The sequence below is a fragment of the Tursiops truncatus genome, chromosome X, assembly GCF_011762595.2.
Source record: "Tursiops truncatus isolate mTurTru1 chromosome X, mTurTru1.mat.Y, whole genome shotgun sequence".
Lineage (NCBI taxonomy): Eukaryota > Metazoa > Chordata > Mammalia > Artiodactyla > Delphinidae > Tursiops > Tursiops truncatus.
In genome coordinates, this window is record NC_047055.1 from 30,968,324 (window position 1) to 30,981,647 (window position 13,324).

General features: G+C 36.0%; 1 protein-coding gene across 1 annotated transcript; it reads left to right on the plus strand.

The window, feature by feature from the left end:
* The first annotated feature begins 12,624 nt into the window (after window positions 1–12,624).
* CT83 (cancer/testis antigen 83) lies at window positions 12,625–13,109 on the plus strand. The gene is given in 3 exon segments (XM_033849267.1): window positions 12,625–12,648; window positions 12,865–12,889; window positions 12,892–13,109. Coding segments are annotated over 3 exon segments (267 nt in total).
* Window positions 13,110–13,324: the final 215 nt, after the last annotated feature.

Genomic DNA, 13,324 nt, shown 5'->3' on the forward strand with positions numbered 1-13,324 from the left:
GCTGTGAATCATTGAGAAAACAGCATTGGAGCAGAAACTTCTTGGCACTTCCTTCCAGAGGTCACAGCCAAAGTTTGGTTATTTTTAACTTGTGTTCTCATCCGATGAATTAATTCACGTTGTGGACTAAAATTCAAAAAAGAAAAAATAAATGACCCTGCATTACAATTAGTGGAATAATTATTAAAACTTCAGAAAGATTTTGATTTATACAAAGACATAGATCTCATTGACTGGATGAAATCAAGTACCTTTTCATAAGTGGGCTCAAAGCCAATGGGTTTTCAGGAATAAGGCTTTAGAGTAGAATATGTCTTAGATTTATGTACCAGAAGTTATCAGGCATTTTATGCTTTGTAGGATGAACGTGAACTAACATGTAAATTTGCTCATGGTTCCAAGGCCTCTAGGATGTTTTACTAGCCTAGAAGAAATTTGTTCTTTTGAACTGATAAAGATTTAAATAAAAATGAAAATTGTCCCTGTAGCACTTGGAGCACTCTCTCTGTCATTCTCACTGTTTTTTCTTTTTCCTTCTTCAGTTTACTAATTCTCTTTGTCCTGAAGGATACATCCCTTTAGGGGTTGGGAAATAGGTTGCATGTCCCTTCTGCAACCCTCTTTCTGTCTTTTCTCCTTGGTATTTGTCTTCCTGCTCTCATCTGAATGTTCACTCCCTCTACTATGGTAATTGTCTTCTTTCCCGCCCAGACTTGAACCACTTTCTCATCTCAAAAGGTATCCCATTTCTCCAGAAGTCATTCAGATAAGTGCTTCTCAAATTTTAATGTGCATATGACTCACTGGTATCTTGTTATAATGCTAATTCTTATACAGTAGGGCTGGGTTGGGGCCTACAATTCTAACGAGCTCCTTGGTGAAGCCCACATGTGCTTGTTTGAGGACAGCACTCTGAATATCAAGGTTTTAGGGGACAGAAAAATTTTTTCATAATCTTTTACTACCTAATAATATCCTCAGAATTTTACCTTGTTCAGAAAAATGTACATTTTTAAATAAGCCTTCAATAGCTTGTATGTAAATATAATATGGAAATTTTAAATACTACGCCTATATCCATGGAAGAAATATTTAGGGATAATTACCATTGAATCCCTCAAATCATGTGACAAACTAGACAGATGCTTTGCTTATAAAAAGAGCCAGGCCTACCACTCTCACCACTATTATTCAACATAGTTTTGGAAGTTTTAGCCATAGCAATCAGAGAAGAAAAAGAAATAAAAGGCATCTAATTTGTAAAAGAAGAAGTAAATGGTCACTGTTTGCAAATGACATGATACTATACATAGAGAATCCTAAAGAGGCTACCAGAAAACTACTAGAGTTAATCAATGAATTTGGTAAAGCAGCAGGATACAAAATTAATGCACAGAAATCTCTGGCATTCCTATATACTAAGGATGAAAAATCTGAAAGAGAAATTAAGGAAACACTCCCATTTACCATTTCAAAAAAAAAGAATAAAATACCTAGGAATAAACCTACCTAAGGAGACGAAAGACCTGTATGCAGAAAACTATAAGACACTGATGAAAGAAATTAAAGATGATACAAACAGATGGAGAGATATACCATGTTCTTGGATTGGAAGAATCAACATTGTGAAAATGAGTCTACTACCCAAAGCAATCTACAGGTTCAATGCAATCCTTATCAAACTACCAATGGCATTTTCCAGAGAACTAGAACAAAAAATTTTCACAATTTGTATGGAAACACAAAAGACCCCAAATAGCAAAGTAATCTTGAGAAAGACAAACAGAGCTGGAGGAATCAGGCTCCCAGACTTCAGACTATACTACAAAGCTACAATAATCAAGACAGTATGGTACTTGCACAAAAACAGAAATATAGATCAGTGAAACAGGATAGAAAGCCCAGAGATAAACCCACACATATATGGTCACCTTATCTTTGATAAAGGAGGCAAGAATATACAATGGAGAAAAGACAACCTCTTCAATAAGTGGTGCTCGGAAAACTGGACAGCTACATGTAAAAGAATGAAATTAGAACACTTCCTAACACCGTACACAAAAATAAATCCAAATAGATTAAAGACCTAAATGTAAGTCCAGACATTATAAAACTCTTAGAGGAAAACCTAGGCAGAACACTCCATGACATAAATCACAGCAAGATCCTTTATGACCCACCTCCTAGAGAAATGGAAATAAAAATAAACACATGGGACCTAATGAAACTTCAAAGCTTTTGCACAGCAAAGGAAACCATAAACAAGATGAAAAGACAACCCTAAGAATGGGAGAAAATATTTGCAAACAAAGCAACTGGCAAAGGATTAATCTCCAAAATTTACAAGCAGCTCACGCAACTCAATATCAAAAAAACAAACAACCTAATCCAGAAATGGGCAGAAGACCAAAACAGACATTTCTCCAAAGAAGATAGACAGATTGCCAACAAACACATGAAAGAATGCTCAACATCACTAATCATTAGAGAAATGCAAATCCAAACTACAGTGAGGTATCACCTCACACCAGTCAGAATGGCCATCATCAAAAAATCTACAAACAATAAATGCTGGAGAGGGTGTGGAGAAAAGGGAACACTCTTGCACTGTTGGTGGGAATGTGAATTGATACAGCCCCTATGGAGAACAGCATGGAGGTTCCTTTAAAAACTAAAAACAGAACTACCATATGACCCAGCAGTCCCACTACTGGGCATGTACCCTGAGAACACCATAATTAAAAAAGAGTCATGTACCACAATGTTCATTGCAGCACTATTTACAATAGCCAGGTCATGGAAGCAACCTAAATGCCCATCGACAAAAGAATGGATGAAGAAGGTGTGGTACATATATACAATGGAGTATTACTCAGCCATAAAAAGAAATGAAATAGAGTTATTTGTAGTGAGGTGGATGGACCTGGAGACTGTCATACAGAGTGAAGTCAGTCAGAAAGGGAAAAACAAATATTGTATATTAACGCATATATTTGAAATCTAGAAATATGGTACAGATGAACTGGTGTACAAGGCAGAAATAGAGACACAGATGTAGAGAACAAACGCATGGACACCAAGGGGGAAAAGTGGGGGGGTGGGTGGTGGTGGTGGTGGTGGGATGAATTGGGAGATTGGGATTGACATATATGCACTAATACGTATAAAATAGATAACTAATAAGAACCTGCTGTATAAAACAAAATATTCTAAAAAAAATGGACAAAAAACCAAACAAAAAATACCCATATTTTAAACCACTTTTCACATTCAGTCTATCTTCCAATAGTTACCGGGCTAGATTAATGTGGAGACTAGAGGACAGCAGTTCCTTTCAAATTTATGTGACTTCGGTCAGGGCTTTCACCATATCTTCATTGGATCCACCTTAACCTCTTTTGTCCAGAGCAGGCTTTCATGGAAAAAATAATGAACTGTGCAAAACCTGTAGAATGTATGTGTCTAAAACATCATCTGACGTTTTGTAGAAACTGTGCTTTCCAGACAATAGAAACAGTGAGCTCTGATCCTCATCTTAGAACCTAAATACTACACTGAGACACCACAGAAAAAAAATGTGGCCCGACCCCTACCCATGATGGCAAAGGCCAAATGGGGAACCTAGACATCTACACTCACAAGGCTGTAATAAGGCTCTCCAACACCCCTGATTAGGTGGCTCAGAGAAAATCAAATAGAAAACAGGGACTTTCAACACCAATCCCTGCAACGAATCCCATTCCCATGGCATCAGTGGTTACTACATGGGGATCCTGAGCTTACTTCCCACCCACCATTAATGAGATGCTGTATTCCCTCCCTGCTGAGGTTGTGTCAAAGGAGGTCTAGTGGAGAGTCAGGACTTTTACCATTACGGAGAGGCAGTGAATTCACCCCTACCACGGTGTCAGTGGAGACCATGTGGGGAGCTGGAAGTCCACTCCTAACAGCAGAAATGAGTTCACCTTTCTTCAACACTCAGATGTCAATGGAAGCCAAGTTGGGAATCTTTACTTCTACTCAAACTGACAGCAATGAGGCAGCATCTCTTCTTTCACTGCCAGAGCATTGTCAGAGAAAAGAGAAAATCAGCAAAAAATCCTGAAGGTTTCAGTGCTATCCAGAATCTTATAATATGAAAATGTCCAAATTTCAATAGAAAGTCACTCATCATACTAAGAAGCTGGATGATCCCAAACAGAACAAGAATAGACAATCAGTAAATGCCAAGTCCAAGAGGATAGACAGAGATGTTGAATTAACTAAAAGGAAAAAATTGGCAACCCCATAAATGTATATCCAGCAAAAATACCCTTCAGTAATAAAGGGAAAATCAAGACATTCTCAAATGAGAGAAAAACTAAGAGAATTTCTTGCCAACAAACATACTGTAAAAGAATGGCTAAAAGGGTTCCTCTAAACCAAAGGGAAATGATAAAAGAAAGAACCTTGGAACATCAGGAAGTAAGAAAGAGCATGGCAAGCAAAAATATTGGTGAATACAATATGCTTTTCTTCTTCTCCTGAGTTTTCTAAATTATATTTGATGGTTTAAAAAAAAAGTAAAACTGTTTGATGTGGTTTTAAATGTATGTAGAAGAAATATTTAAGACAACTATCCTGCAAAACAGGGAGGGAAAAGGGACATAAAGGGAGGTACTAGTTCAATATTTCACTCAGAATGGTAAAATAAGGACACCAGTAGAAACCGCAATTAAGGGACATTCTACAAAATACCTGAGAGCCTAGAGGAGCGTAAGGAGACATGATAGCTAAATGTATTGTATTTCCTGGATGTGATCCTAGAATAGAAAAAGAACATTAGATTAAAAAAAAAAACAAACTGAGGAAATCTGAATAAAATATGGAGTTTAGTTTAAAATAATGTACCAATATTTGTTCATTGATTGTGGCAGATTTACCATACTAATGTAAGATGTTAATAATAGGGGTACGGATATATGTGAACTCTTTGTACTAGCTTTGCAATTTTTCTATGAATGTATAGCTATTCTAAAGTTTAAAGTTTCCTTTAAAAAATTACTAGGCCATAAAGAAAATCTATGCTAAATGACTGATTTCATTCTCCAAACACAATACAGTAATAGAACAATAGAAAAGCGACTGTAAATATCTAAAATGATTATAGAGATTATAGAAATAAATGAAAACCACGATGAAAGCACAGATTTGTAAAAACAAAAAGAACATTTTTTTCTTAATCAATGGTTCAAAGAAGAAATCATAAAGGAAATGGTTATATATTTAGAATTAAATAATCACAAAAATACTACACGTGAGAATTTACTATACAACTATAGTAATTAAAACAGCGTGATACTGATGGAGCCTTCAGACTAATGAAACTGAAATGAAGCCAAGTGTATATGCATACATTTGTACATATATGAAAAATCAGCATATAATAGAGATGTTGTTAAAATTAGAATACAAGCTTTCCAATAAATGGTGTTGGTTCAATTGAGTATATATGAAGAAAAATAAAATTGGAACCCAACATCACATAATAATAAAAATCAATTGCAAGTGGATGTAAAAACCAAATATGAAAAAAAACTATTGGAGAAAATATAGAGGATTATCTGTATGATTTGTGGGTGTCAATGGCTTTCTCATACAAGAACCCAAAGCTAAAACTATACAGTAAAATGTCAAAATTTGAGTATGCAAAAATTTAAATTTCCATATGACAAAAGACAAGGTAAAATTAGAAGATACAACTGGGAGAAGACATTTCCAACATGTATAACCAAAACCAGGTTGGCGGGGGTCAAGAATCCACAAAGAACTCCTATATATTTGTTTTTTAAAAACACTTGTTAAAAGATGGTCAAAGAATATGGACAAGTAATTCACAGAGGAGGAATATGAATAGTCAATAAACATATGAAAGATCATATAGTACCTCTAGTCTTAATTTTTTGAAGCCCCTCCATATTGTTTCCCATAGTGTCTGCACCAATTTACATTCTTATCAACAGTGCGTGAGGGTTCCCTTCTCTCCAATTATTGTCAGTATTTGTTGTTTCTTTGATGATAGCCATTCTGACAGATATGAGGTGATATCTCATTGTGGGTTTGATTTGCAATATGCACCCCTATGTTCACTGCAACATTACATACAATAGCCAAGATATGAAAACAACCATGAATGGAAAAAGAAGAATGAGTATCCACATTTATCATTGAGGATTAGTTTCTTTAAAATATTAGTCAAATATCAATATATACACCTCACTTTAACTTTTATTTCTTTGATTGCTAATTAGACTGAGCATTATTATTATTATTATTTTTTGTCAATTGTTTTACTTCTTTTTTTATGTTCTTACCAATTTTCTACTAGAATATTCATCTGTGTTCTGAGATTTCCAGTCTCTTTCCATGTCGACATATTCCCGTTCTAACACCACATTGTTTTAAAAAGTGTTTCTTTAATACATTTTTATATAAGCAAGTATCTTCTCTTTATTTTTGTTCTTCAAAAATTTCTTGGCTGTCTTATATTTTAAAACTTCCAGATGAATGTTAAAAGCATTTTCTCAAGTTTCAAAAATCCTCTTGAGATTTTGATCTGAATTACAGTAAAATTACATCTGAATTTTTGAAAACTTGGCATGTTTATATTGTTTAGTCTTCCTATCCAGGAACATGTTATTCTTCTACATTTATGTAAATCTTGTATCTCTCCCAGTAAAGTTTTATAATTTCCTTTAGCCAATTTTTTTTCTGGGTATTTTGTATATTATATTGTCATTGTAAGTGATCTTGTTTTCCTACTATATTTTCTAACTAGTTATTACCAGTATATAAGAAAGCTCTTTAATCTGTTCATTTACTTTGCATCCAGGCACTTTACTAAACTCATTAGATCTAAAATTTTTTATGTAGAATCTTTTAGATTTTCTATGCAGATATTTCTTACTGCATTCACTGGAATTTCTATAGCATTATTAAATGATTATAGTGATGGAGCACAGTTGTCTTTTTCTTGATGTTGATTATAATGTCTCCAGTGTGTCACTGTTACAGATGTTGTTGGTTATTGTTTTCATCTCAATATCCTAATATTAAGGACCTATTCTTTCATGCCCAGGTTTTTAAAAAATTAATGTTTAGTTTGTTAATCCAGAAATGGGTGTTAAAATTTAGTAAATGCCTCTTTTGGGCGTCTATTGAGATAGTCTTATAATATTGTCTTTTTTTTTTTTTTTTACCTATGGAAATGATATACTAAGAGATTTCCTAATGTTGTCATCCTAATATTCTGAAATAAATTATATTTGGTGATATTATTTTTTTAATATTGTCCATATTTTATTTGCTTAGTGCTTTATTTTAGATTTTTTTCATTTTAAGAGAATCAGTCTTTAAATTCTCTGTGTATATTTGACAAGATTTTATGTCAGGGTTATGTTAGTTTCAAAAAATGCTTTATGGAGCCTTCCCTCTTTTGCCAAGATCTGACTTTTTAAATTACTGGCTAATTAAATATTACATGAAAATCTGAAAAAAAAACATAAATAATCAGTCTGAGAATTTGAATATAGCTTCCCAATAGAATATAAGCTGCAAGGAGGATTTTTGTCTGTTTTGTTCACAGCTGTATCTCTACTGTTCTAGAACAGTACCTGGTATTCAGTAAACGTTTGTTGAATAAACGGAAAGTAATGAATAGTCTCCCGGACCTTTGGTAGAGTTGTTTAGAAGGTTTCCTTTTCCTGATTTATCCCGTGTTTTGCTCTATAAAGCTCTTCTAGGGCATCACTTACACACACACACATATACCACCCCTCAAAAAAAAACACTGGTTTATTTTAGGCAACTCAAGTATATGTATTACTAGAAAAATCATGTATTATACTTAAATTTCCCACTGACATTAAGAACAATTATTATATTTTCCATTATTACAAGTTATAAAAAGCTGAAAATTATATTTTAATAAAATTTTCAGGTTGGCATTTCAAAGTTTCAGTGACAAACATAATGAATTGTTAAAGTCTCAATTTGAGATGGACATTGTAGCTCATTCTCTTAGCAAAAAAGCTAAAAGCAATTTTTCTTCCAAGTCCCATAATACTTTCCAGAACATATTACAGTTCTAAAGGTCACTTAAAATAAGCTGTAAATGTCACTTAAAGTAAAACAATGCCACTGAAAATAAAATACCAGATTTAAGCATCATCAATCAGATTATATAATCTTTTTATTTTACCTATATTACAACATCAGAGGTGATATGGGGGTAGAGGAGCAAAAAATGTCTCAGGTTAGGGTTGATCATAACATACACAGTCTTTATCCTTTTTCTTTTCAAATAAAAGAAATATGGTCTAGTAATTTTGACTCAAATATGATTAATTTGAAAGGGCATGTTCTCAGCAAAATTCTATGGCAATTTATATGTAGTGAAGTCTGGATTATGGTGTCACAGATCAATGATCTGTGCTATATTTAACAAATACAACATACCACTTATTTATTTGGCCCTGGATAATATGGTGCAATTCCAAATGAAAGGAAGCTATAATTGAAAAGTACAGAGCAACCAAAAAAATGAAATAAACCTACAATGCCCTCTGTTGATGAAATATGTGACTAGAGAATGCATGATCAGAAAGAAAAAATTCAGCGTATGTTTCTTAGTTCATTTTTGTTTAGTTTCTCTAAAATATGTCCTAATTGAATTTCATAAAATAAATGTTTTATGTTCTGTTTTTACAGCAATCAGCACAAAATTATGTCAGTTAATAGGAAAAAGTATCAACATATAAATGGTTAGTGCAGTAGGCCCAGTTACATGGCCTTGAATAGGTGTGATCTACTCGGAACTTGTTCTCGAAGAACAACAATTGGAAGGGAAGAACCATTTTTAGACAACTTCAATTAAAGCAAGGTGGAAGATGTAGATGGGTGGAATTCTGAACAAGCCAGATTGCTGTCCTCCCCCCCCTCATTTTCCCTAATCTTCAAATATCAGCCAAGTCCTTACAAATGATGGAGTTCATGTGTGTCTTATGGGTGCAAGGATGGTTGGTATCATGAGATAATTCTAAATCCCCTCCTCTAGAAGATGTCACAGAGATTGATAGACATCCTTCAATAATTCCTCATCTTCTCTTTCTCAGTAGCAGAACCATAAATTTTGATTGGGCTTATCAGTACCCAGAATAAATACTATATTTCTTGGCCTCCTTTGCAGCTAGATTTGGCCATGTATCTACATTCTGGCCAGTAAAATGAAAGTGGTAGTATCATGTGCAACTTTGGGGAAATGTCCTTAAAAGAAAGGAGGCACGTCCTTCTTCACGTTTTCCACCAGCCTGGTAACAGAACAGTTCAGCAACAACTTGGACCATGAGGAGGAAGATGTATGTTGAAGATGACAAAGCAACAGAGTATAACAAACCAGGGTTCCCAATACGTTTATGAATCTCCTGTGCCCACACTGAATTGCTTGTCTTTTAATCAACTCTTTTTGTTTAAGTTATTGTTGCAGTGAAATATTATTCAGCTTTAAAAGGAAGGAAATTCTGACAAGGGCTACAACATGGATGAACCTTGAAGACATTATGCTAAGTGAAATAAACCAGGCACAACACAACAAATATTGTGTAATTCCACTTATATAAGGTACCCTAGTATAGTCAAATTCATAGAGACAGAGAGTAGAATGGTGGTTTCCAGGGCATGTGTGGAGGGGAAAATAGGAAGCTAGTGTTTAATGAGTACAGATTTTCAGTTGGGAAAGATGAAAAAGTTTTGGAGATTGATGGTGGTGATGGTTGCACAACAATGTGAATGTACCTACTGCCACAGAACTGTACACTTAAAATTGGTTAAAATGTTAAGTTCTATGTTTTATATACTTTATGACAATTTAAAAAAAGCCATAAAAAGTCAATGTTAGCAACAGTCAAAGTGCATGATGAGAATATTTTCCAAAATCTTTGAGGTGCTCCCTTGGATACCAGTAAGATCAAAATTCAAAATTCTATTGTTAGAGACAATGTTACTGGGCTTCAGTCAACTTTATTTGATGAAATAAGAAATTAAATGTTAAGATAACCACAATTACCTGCCAAAGGAACTGTTATCACCCAACTATTAAATATTTAAATCCTTCAATGCTCTATTCTTACTTCTCTTTCAGTTTGTACGCCCTACACTGACATGAGGGAATTTCTTACACATCTAGCGCTTCAATTGTCATTTATATGCAGATGCCTCCCAAATGTATGTTTTCACTTATTTCCCTGAGATCAATTATTTTACGTTTCAAAGTCTCCTCAAACTCAACATGTCCAGCACCAAATTCATGATCAGCATCCCCATACTTGGTTATTTCCCATCCATTCAATTGAGTAGGCCATAAAGCCAGGACCTTCAGTCTCCTTTACATCTCATATCCTATTATAAGCTCCTGTGCCATCATGTACTTCTTGTTATCACTTATCTCATTAATACTTTTACAGGATTTCTGTGAGTATTTGATTGATTAATGTCTATCTCTCACACTAGAGTGCACATTCCAGGTGAGCAGAGACTTTATTTTTGCTCAAAGTCATATTCCCAGAATACAGCACAGTGCCCACCCTTTATGTGGGTGTTTAATAAATACGTGTTAAATAAATCTTTAAGCTCTGAACTCATAATTGGGAAATAAGTTTGACATGAAAAATGTATAAATGTAATTCCTCTCCTTCCTGTCTGTATGAAGATTTGAGTTATTCCCCAAGCAGGGTTAGTGGATTACACTTTGACACTCATCTTGAGATCACCCTGGCTATTGCTTTTAGTTCTGTGTTTTAGTTCAGTGCCATTTTGTACATTTACCTGAATTTCTTGAATGCTTCTAACTTGTCTAGTACAATGATTCCTGTATCTATCCCCTCTCACTATCTAATCCAAATATACTGTTCAATTCCTTGGGTGGAGAATAGCATATACTTGAGGCTCACAAGTGTAGGTAGAGGTCCTGGGGAAGGGGATGAGGGTAAGGGAATGGGAGAGTTTATCTCAGGACTCAAACTCTGTGGGTTCAAGTCGTGGTTTTGCTGCTAGTTTCAAATGAGTTTACTTAACATCTGAATCTGTTTCTGCATTTCCAAAAGTAGACACAGTATTAAAAATACCTATAGCACAAAATTATTGTGAGAACTATGTGGAGGAATGACCCTGGAATTACTTTTTAAACTGTACAGTGACACAAATGTACATTAACTATCCCAGTGTGAATAGGGTTGGAGTGAATCCTAAAATAGCAGCGGGGGTAGGGAGGAGGTATTTGGCCAAGACTCACAATTTGCAGGTAACTACTTTTACAGCATTTCTACTTCGTTTTTTTTTTTGTTTTTTGTTTTGTTTTGTTTTGTTTTGTTGCAGTACGCAGGCTCAGCGGCCATGGCTCACGGGCCCAGCCGCTCCGCGGCATGTGGGATCTTCCCGGACCGGGGCGCAAACCCGCGTCCCCTGCATCGGCAGGCGGACTCTCAACCACTGCGCCACCAGGGAAGCCCTAATTCGTTTTTGGACTTGTTTTTGAAATGAATAATGGAGTGGTTGCAGCAAAGATAAATTTATCTTAACAAAAAAAAAAAAAAGGGGGGGAACATTTTTAAAATATAGTATTTAACCAGTCAATTTAGAGTCTGTACTTCTACCATGTTTCAGCTTCCCGAAAACCCCAAACTCTCCCATCGTCTCTAACTCTGTAACCAGGTGGGTGGTTAGTAGGCACTGCCTGGTTTCCTGAAAGCCGGTGCTATGTCATCCGGTTGTGAGTAGTACCCCGCTGCGTGTGCTTAATTCTGAGGTCGCAACTCACTCCAGTATATAAGGCTGGACGCTGCCACGCGTCCCAGTTGCATCAGGCGGTGTGGTGCGCTTAGCGTACTGGTCAGCGGCTTCCGTGGTCTGGGCAGCTAGCAGCCCCCTGTTTCCCAGGTGCCAGCTGAGTGCTTTGTTGCCCGCGAAGTGAAGAGGCCGTAGAAGAGCCATGAGCCTCCTGTTCCTGCTAGTGAGCTGCGTTCTGTTTGCCTTCAAGTTTGTCTTCTGGAAAACCCTGTTTCAGATAAAATGTCCAAGAGCAATTGGAATTGATGAAGCTCGATGAATACATGGACTGGGGAGGGGCCGTGTTTAAGAGAGTAGAAAGATAGTAAAATAAGAGTAAGGGGGAGGTCACCTCATTCCTTTTTCTTTTGAAAGGGCCCCAGATGTTGACTCTTTACCCACACACTTCTCTCATATTGACCAGTGGTTCCACAGCTGAAGTATGTTATAAAAAGCCCCAAGTCACTAAGTGATATGGTCAGCTTTTCACCCACTTGAAAAGTACAGCAGAAAGCACCCACTCCCCAGCACCACCTCCCATTTTAAGAATCTGTACTTTCTCTCTTCTTTGGCTTCTACTGCCACATGTGTTTCTGTTTGCCTCTTCCTCCCTTGTATTTGCCTTTTCAGCCATCTTTATAAGAGCTTTTGGGGGCATTCACAAGTAATTAAGGTCAAAATGTGGGTTTCCTGGTGATATTTAAAGTTCCAAGTGAGGTGCCTTTAGACAGGAATCAGACAGGATCCAAGTATAGACCTACTAGAATGCCCAAGAAATGTAAGCCAAGGGTATGGCATTTGGGCATTAAAAGGCTACTTTAATTTTTTTTTTTTTCTCAGTCTGTGTTTGGGAAGGGCATATTTCCAAATCAGTGTATTCATTCAACAGATTTTTAATCTTGGGGATGGACAATCAGTTCATTTTTGTAGACCAAGACTAAGGATGTTATTTGGCGGTATTTGGATATTAATAAACTACATATGTATAATTTCCTTCCCTTACAGAGAAACACTGGTGAAATGTCATCAAATCGACTTCTCTTGCACTGGTGAGATCATCCTCTTCTACTCAGTCAGCTAAGAGCAATACTGATAAGTGTCTTTCAGTCAACAGTCAATGGGATATTAATCTCCAAAACTCGATAGCCATGCAGAGGAAAATATTTGTAAACCTCAGCATCATGGAATACAATCTGGCTGAATTGGAACGATTCCTAGTTACTAAGGGTTTAAATCGTGCATTAAGTTAACCGGAAATCCACTAACAAGCATACAAAATGTAATGACACCGGAGGCAATCATTAAAGGCACTTTGAGTGGATTCATTTGATTATATGTGTTTATACCGAATGAATTATTATTTAAAAGGAGAGGGGAGGGCTTCTCTGGTGGCGCAGTGGTTGAGAGTCCGCCTGCCGATGCAGGGGACAGGGGTTCGTGCCCCGGTCCGGGAAGATCCCACATG